At 40.5% G+C, this 8,693-nt stretch overlaps 1 protein-coding gene across 1 annotated transcript in view; it reads right to left on the reverse strand.

Moving 5' to 3' along the window:
• Positions 1-8,680, reverse strand: part of kif5ab (kinesin family member 5A, b) — a 113,953-nt gene extending 105,273 nt beyond the window's left edge. The window contains exon 1 of the mRNA XM_052077271.1: positions 8,105-8,680. Coding sequence (XP_051933231.1) covers positions 8,105-8,233 — 129 coding nt within the window. The 5' untranslated portion in view covers positions 8,234-8,680. The remainder of the gene's footprint in view (positions 1-8,104) is intronic.
• Positions 8,681-8,693: the final 13 nt, after the last annotated feature.

An 8,693-nucleotide genomic window follows, 5' to 3' on the forward strand; every position in this document is an offset into this window, starting at 1 on the left:
CATTCTCGCCATGAAAACGCTCTGGGAAATTGACAAGCCCATAATGTTAATGGTCAGCCATTAATTGTTTAATTAGGTTTGAAACCCTGGTCAGACTGAGGCTATTTTGTTACGAGGTTGGATTGATTGGGTGGAAATTGTCGCAGAAGGGTAAAATGCACCCTTTTGCGGACGGCAGTTACTACAGCTTATCATGTTAACAGGTTACAGGGTGTATGAAAGCGTCAATCAAGAGACATGCAAAAAAACAACATTCGCTTGATGTAATGTACGTGTCATTTCAGTCGTTATCCATGCGGATTTTGTGAAAGGAGGCCAAATTTCACAATTAAGGATGGTTGGTTTCAAGGTGGGGTAATAAGATGTCTGTGACACGCTTTTGCTAAATGATTCCAAAGATGAAGAATAACAGCATACTGTATTTTACAACCAGTCTACTGTGGGGCTAATGTTGGCTGCAGTTTTTGTTACCCTGACAATCTGGGGTGGAGCTCGGTGTTTGCGACAAGACGAGCGGCTGCTTCTGGCGGATGCGCAAGCCCAGAGTGTAAAGAAAAAGGCAAGCTCCCATGAAGGCAATTGAAGCATGGAATGTAGTTTTTCACTCACTAGGGCAGCACTTTGTTCCAAAGCGGGTGAACGTGGTGGATGCAGCCAAACAGAAAAAACTCGTTCTTGGCATATACCGTATTGAATGTATGTTTAAAAAAAGTTACTATTTGTCAGAGTTAGAATCGTTTCAGGTTTTTCACTTTAGTTCTTTTTTTTTATCTCACATTGACTTTTGTTTTGAAAATTTGATTTGAAAATTTGTTATTAGTTTTTAAGAGCAGGTTTGTTAATGTATTATTACATTTTCGTAAAGCCGTTGTTTTGATTTTGTCTATTAGTTTTACTGTTAGTTGTAGTTTTTTAAAAATACATGCAGTATTTCTCAAGTGCAGGGCAAAAAACGTTCACTAAATGTGCAATAAACTCAACTTCAATTCGAAAATGACTGCTTTACCTGTGTTTTTCTGAATGGATGTCGAGCAATAATGAAATAAATATATTTAAAACCCGGAAAGCTCATGTACGATATTGATACAAAAAAAGGACATTTTCAGTTGAAAATGAAAATAATAGAAAGCACATTCAGTCCCTTTCTGTCAAAAATTGTCATAAATGAGGTATACAATCCTCAATGGCATTATATTTAAGGAGTGTTTCAAAATGTCCACCAAAAGTTAGTTATAGACACGTAAGATGTAGTAGATATTTACTTTTTAGAGATTACTCAGCATTTTGACAAACTAAATAATGACTGATGCAGGAAACCGGGGTACTGGTTACTCTTTTATGAAAACGTATATATTGTGGTCTGGGAAATGTATAAAAGCTCCTGAAAAAAAATGTAAGAGGGTTTTGACCTTTTCTAATGTTTTTAAACAAATATTATTCAGTATATAATACACATTTTTTTGTTTTTGCTGAATGTACTTAATTTCATTTTGCCAAGTGGTTGCACGAAATGAAATCATCTGGATCCAGATATAGATAAATATACTGTATATTTTTAATATCTGGATCCAGATTATTTTATTTTGTCCAACCATTGGACAAGCTAAAATTCAGTACATTCAACAGCACATTTTTTTTCAGTGTACCTGAGAATGTGATTTTACGGAAGAGTCATTTTGAAGGTGGAGGAGGTCCTCAAGGGCATTAAAAATAAGTCACTAAATTGAGAAAGTAATGGTCCACTGCCGCTGCCGACGAACAGAGCCAGCGACCTATATTTTAAAAGCACCACAAGAGTCATACCACAGAGGAAGGTTAAGCGTTGGCCAACACTTTCTTCATCTTAGGCTACTGTGTGTGTGGGGGGGGTGGGGGTGGGGGTGATGCCTCTTCAGTTACACTCAACTTAAACACTTCTCTAGAATTAAATCACACGGGTCCATGACAATTGCCAGGCAAACGAACCATCAAATCACATCATTTCGCAGCAAAAACCCTCCAGAGAATACTGAGATACAGCGACAGTTAAAGGACTGCCGGGAAATAACATTCATCTCGGTTTTAAATTCTTGCCGTCTTGTATTGCTCCAGGTGTGATGCATACAATCCATTTTCATAGTGTGTAGCCACTCACATGGCAGCAAGCATGTGAAAGCGATAAATCAACACCAGAAAGGTGGGGAAAAAAAACACTTGTTATCGAGAGGGGACCATTATTATTTATTCACTTTGAAGCATGGCACCTATCTCCACTCGTACCCTACTCCCAACCCCTTTTACCAGAAGAAGGTCCCACGTGTGATACCGCATCATTGCAGACAGTGAAATAATGCTGACAGCTGTGTCACTATACAGCGGCGTGCAAAAAAAAAACACATGCTGAGCCTGAGGGTAATAGTAGAATGAGTACGGCTATTAGAACGGTTGCAATACACAGGGACCAAAACTAATAATAGAAAGCACATTCAGTCCCTTTCTGTCACACAGGTAGGGCTGAACAAATAGCCAGTTGCAGTCTTTTCATTACTTGCGGGACAACTAGAAAAATTAACTAAGCCACGAATGTGATGCACCTGTGTACTGTAATAGCGTTCTAGCTAGCTATATAGCTGGTTAGCTATATGGATGGATGGATGGATGGATGGACGGACGGACGGACGGACGGACGGACGGACGGACGGACGGACGGACGGACGGACGGACGGACGGACGGACGGACGGACGGACGGACAGACAGACAGACAGACAGACAGACAGACAGACAGACAGACAGACAGACAGACAGACAGACAGACAGACAGACAGATAGACAGATAGATAGATAGATAGATAGATAGATAGATAGATAGATAGATAGATAGATAGATAGATAGATAGATAGATAGATAGATAGATAGATAGATAGATAGATAGATAGATAGATAGATAGATAGATAGATAGATAGATAGATAGATAGATAGATAGATAGATAGATAGATAGATAGATAGACCCCATTGAAAATGAATTTTGCCTGCTAAAGAGAGGGTGTGAAGGCCCGGAAAAGCCTCACACAAGAATTCAAATGTTTGGTGAAAGGTTTAATTGAGTTACTGCAACTCAACAAAGTCTATTTTAAGTTCCTCTGTTCCAGTGTTAGCTCTTATTAAATACAGCATTTTGTTTCAAATCATATCATCTCATATTTGGGTTTTGCGTATTTTAGTCACCATGCCTAATTTTGTATAGATTATCAACACCTCTCATCACAGCAAAGCATGGTGGCATATATAAATATATAACCTATATGTGTCACCATGGGCAGAATACCGTATGTAAAAAATGTCATGGCTAGTGAAGGTCAGTTCATATTCAATGCTACAGCCAAACTGAAAGGTTAGATGCAAACCAATCAACTCGGGTGGCATTTCAGTGTCTTTTCATCGCTGACATAATAAGACTTGTTGAGTGAATAGTGTCAGTGCTGTTGCCTGGCAGGTGTACTGGAGTAAATAAGAAAGGCTAGAAGTGCAGTTTGACAATTCTATTCGAATGCGACACTAGATGGGATTGAGGCTACCATGTGTACGAAGGTCATGCCATGCATAGTTCATCCCCTTCCTAATGAAGATGAAGCTGGCGAATGAAGATCCCTTCAAAACGCACTCTATCTTAGCTTGCACATCAGGTACCCCTGCATGATTTAAAGATCTAAATCTATAATTGCATGTGGGGCAGTAATAATCAGTTCCAGGGTGAAACTGATGAGGTGAGGAGTGAACTAATTTCTTTAGATTCCTCACTCTTCATCAAGTTTTAGAGAAAGTATAACCATTTTAAAAATACTGAAACAGTAAACCTTACATACAAATGCAAGTGAGGCGGTCTACTTTCTGTCACCAAATTGTAAGGTGCTCTGGGGGCATGAAATGGAAAAATGCCTTTGGTCCACCACAATTCCCAGTGAGGCGCAACGGTCCGCAAAATTTCCAGACATGGCAAAGAAGACTTGAAGATGTGCCCATTTTTATGCCGAGCGCACGAGCGCCTGTCTACTAAGATAGTGTGCCGTGTTTTTTTAGGCATAGCTTCTTAACTTTTTTGTGGGTCTACTCATGATATTGCAGTCAAATTAAAGCTACTTGTTGCTAAGTAAAACTGGTTCAGGGGCTACATTTCCAAACTTTCAAGAGGTTTGGGAATTACCTAGCCAAATTTATCACAATGTTCATCCACATCCAATTACCAAGACTCAAATTCCTCGCAACTTGCAGGGGTGGGCAATTATTTTTCCAGGGGGGCCAAATGAGAAGCAGAAAATATTGTGGAGGGCCGGGCCAAAAGTTAGAAATATAAATAGAAAATAAAGAAGATAGCACAATGTTTTTGCCAGTAATAATGTAACATTCTCCTCCACCATCACACTCAGCACCGGTTCTCCTCAAGGATGTGTACTGAGCCCCCTGTTGTTCACGCTCTACACATTTGACTGCTCTCCGACTCTTATTAGCTGTCCAGTTTGCGGAAAGTTTTGAACATGATAACAATCAAACCATTCAAGGAAATGTTCATTTACTCGAGCCACAAGCAATTCACTCTGAGCATGGAAATTGCCAGAATCGGACTGAGTAAGAATCGCTTCCTTGTTTTTCAAAGTCTCGAAGATTTGAGTCTTTTCCGGGCCATCGTTTGTCCACCCCTGCAACTTAGGGTTGTACTTCTGTTAGTATATGTAATTCAAATTTGGTAGCAATCAGATCAAATATAAGTTCATGTGCGAAGAACCCCTGGAAATGTCTAGGATGACCCAAAAATGACTGCTTCAAACCAAACTTGACTTTTAAGACATGGATTCCTGGACTTTTTTTGCGGGTCTACTGCACGAGTCATGATAGAGAGGTGCAACAAAACTCATGTTGCCAAGTGAAACTGTCTTTGGGGCTGAATTTTCAAACATGGTGGGGTTACCTTATTTAGCTACACTGCATGACCACCCTCACCCCCCAAAAAATCCTTGTCACTATGACACTGTGAGTATGCCAGTAAATAACTGCATTGGTACATGTGTCATCAGTCAAGCGTCACTACTTCGTGTTCAAGTCTCCCCACACTCCCCTGAGATGTTCTTCCATCCATTTCGAGCAGAACAAGACTCTTCACATCTCCTCCGACCGAGTCTGCTGTCAACAGCTCAGATCACTGTGTCTTAAACCTCTTAAACCTCTAAGTGGACCAAAAATGTGTGCTGGAATCTGAATTAATTCAGAGCATAAGCATGTGCCTACCTGACATTTTTAACCCAGATCTTATCTGATGGCAGCAGCATGAAACACTTTCAAAATCTTCTCTTTGATTATACTAAAGGCGACAGAAGAGGAACATTAACTGTTTTGGGGTTTTTTTGCGTAACTAAGCACATCTCGCACTCATACCTTTCCCACGTAAAAGCACTTACAAGAGCAAAAACACCAACACAAAACATGCTTTTGTGATGACTTTTGTCAGAATGGAGAAGAAAGTGCAAATTTGTCTCAGGCTGCTTTGCCTTTCACAAGTCATTTGACTCTGAATAAGAATAAATAATACAGCAGAGCGTTGGAATACAAAGCCATTGTTATCGCAATAGCAAAAGGAAATGGAAGTCATCTGTTGCAGGGTTCAACTGTTGGCATCACAAAGCCCTTGTTAATTCTACAAGCACTATTTGAAGTAACTTCTATTAACAGATATACACAAAATCCCGAAATAAATTCACTACTGTTAGAATTAAGAATAAAGATTTATTATGCCATTTTTTCACAATTTAAAAATCTGAGGTGTCTTAATAAAAGGTATGTGACATCCATTCATCAAACTCTGAGTATTCAGTGTTGCCAATTTACCAACTAATCTTGTGAATTTATGTGGACTTATTTTAGGTGACTTCCCATCCAGACTGTAAATGTCGCTTGCACAAATCTGTTGAGTAATTTCATAAGATGTCCATTTTTTCAGAGTCCCATTAAGACAATGTGAAGGTTATTCACATTGCAGATTAAAATTCTTTGCTGGCAAGCTAGTGTAAAAATAAGTGTAACACCATTAGTATTAAAATGTAAAAAAACAACAAACAAACACAAAATAAACCAATTAAACGCACAAGGACATGGATGGCTGGATGTAAACGCTGGTCTGCCGTTTTATTCATTTATGGATTTATTTACTTATTTATTCATTTAATCTCAGTTAGGGTACAGAGGCCCCGGCCTTCCTTTGTGGAGTTTGCATGTTCTCCTAGTGCCTGCGTGTGTTTTCTGCGGGTACTCCTGTTTCCTCTTTTCCCTCCAATTGAGTTGTATTTAAACATTTTAGAGTACAATTGCCTCCACTGGCCACTAGAGCGGGAGTAAATCTTCAAAATGTATCAAAATCTCTTCACTCAGATAACATGAGGGTCTTGTTTGTGTAAAATGTAGGTGAGTAACTTCTGTTCTCATCAAATAAAAGTTCATTTGAATCATTCATTCATTCATTTTCTGATCCGCTTATTCTCTGGAGGGTGGCGGGGTGTGCTGGAACCTATCCCAGCTGTCTTTGGGCAGTAGGCGGGGGACACCCTGAACTGGTTGCCAGCCAATCGCAGGGCACACATAAACAAACAACCATGCGCACTCCCACTCACACCTAGGGACAGATTGGAGCATTTAATCAGCCTGCCATGCATGTTTTTGGAATGTGGGAGAAAACCGGAACACCAAGAGAAAACTAACCACTGGATTACCGGGCCGCCTGACTTGAATCATTTGGAATACAATTAATCCACAACTTTGAGCAAGATTTATTCAGAATATTTTACTGTCTTCCAAGTAAAAATTTGACTCTTTGTACTTGGATCAAAACTTAGTCTATGAAGAGTAAAATTTCCTTCCTCTTTGAAATTTATTGTGTAGGTTCACTGAAAACTCTAAATTGCCCATTGGTGTGAAAGTGAGTGTGAATGCTGATTTGTCTATTTTATGTGTCCTACGATTCGCTGCCGACAATTCTAGTGTGGACATCACTTTTCTTGCCAAGTTTGCTGGGATAGACTCCACTACATCCAATTAGGAACAACTGGTACAAAAATGGATGCATGAATGTGTGACGTGAGTGACTGATGACCCGCAGGCTGTATCCCACTTCTCTTGCCAAAAGCTAACTGGGACAGCTGGAGCTCACCCGCGACCCTAATGAGGACAAGCGCAACTGAAAATGGATGAATAGATGGAGCCCCGTGATTGACTGGTGACTGGTGGACCCTTGCTGCTCCTGCCAAGTCAACTGAGATTTTTCAAATGTGCCCTTAATGAGGACACATGGTATAGAAAATGGATGGGTGTGCCCAGTTATTGACTGGCAAACAGCCTGTGGTGTGCCCCGCTGCTCTCACCAAAATTCACTTTGGACAGGCACCATATATATACGTGTGTGTGTGTGTGCATGTTGTTTCCTAATATTATGGCTGACCGTGTACATGAGGAAGCCGGGTGGCAATTTTCTGCAGTCTCCACGATGACTTCCACTCATTCCTCACACCAGATGGGTGTGGATTTCAATTTCCCATTCAAAGAATGACCACATTTGCATTTAAACTCCCTCAAAATCCTCCACCTGCTGCCTCCATTGTGACATGGGCAATTCCTAGTTCCCATCAACCCCAGGTATACTGTGACTATCGATATGTAATTGAACATATATGTGCAGCCTCTTGTGGCTTTTCTATCTGGTGATCCAAATCAGCATGCATAATCGACAGCCATAAAAAAGAAAAGAAAAACTCCCTGAACAGAAAGGAACCACATGTATAATCAGGGCTCCCGTTTGACTGGCTTTTTGATAGCTCGTAATTTACAATCAGGCGTTGCAGTGTGTCCTCAGATCAATTGTGATACAAGGTGAAGCATTAAAGTGCATTTTAGAAGCGCGTGACACTAAAGGTAACACCAAAAATGGTATAAAACATGGTATGTCCATTTGTTGAGTTTGTAGATTGGAATATTGATGCATGCCTCCCTCAGGTTTTAAACTGCCCGAAGTGTGCATGAGCATTAATTGACATGACAATGAGGAAGCCCATTTAATAGTAAAATAAAACGTTCGTAACTTACCCCAAGGAGAACAGCGTCTTCACCTTGGAATACTGGGATGAACTTATCTCCACGCAGGATTTCCGACCGGTTGAGTGGACGAAAACGACACAGCACCTTGATATTGCATTCAGCATTACTGTCAGCCATTGTTGTTTAGTAATAAAAGAAAGAAAAAAAGAAAGCAAGAAGTACAGCTCCACAAAAAGAAAAAAAAACAATCAAACAATCTCCCTGCAACCTGTTCCCAGTGGATGCTGGCTTATGCACATGCAAGGCAGTGCATTTGCAAGCTTGGACTATATACTCTTGGGGTTATTTGATGTTCAAAAGCATGGAGAGAAAAAAGAGGGGTTAGAAAAAGAGAAAGAAAGAAAACAATCCCAAGGCGCAATTCGGTGGTGAACAGATGGCAGAGAGTTGCACTGGGGTAGAACAGTCCAAACTGGTCTGGTCGACAGCGTCTGCAAAATCAGCATGCTCGCATCTCTCGTTCCTCATCTCTCCCTCTTCCCATGTGTGTGGTTCTCTCTCTCTCTCTCTCTCCCTCTCTCTCTCTCTCTCTCTCTCTCTCTCTCTCTGTCTCGCTCTCCCTCACCCTTACTCCCCC

This window comes from Hippocampus zosterae, chromosome 9 (assembly GCF_025434085.1).
Source record: "Hippocampus zosterae strain Florida chromosome 9, ASM2543408v3, whole genome shotgun sequence".
NCBI lineage: Eukaryota > Metazoa > Chordata > Actinopteri > Syngnathiformes > Syngnathidae > Hippocampus > Hippocampus zosterae.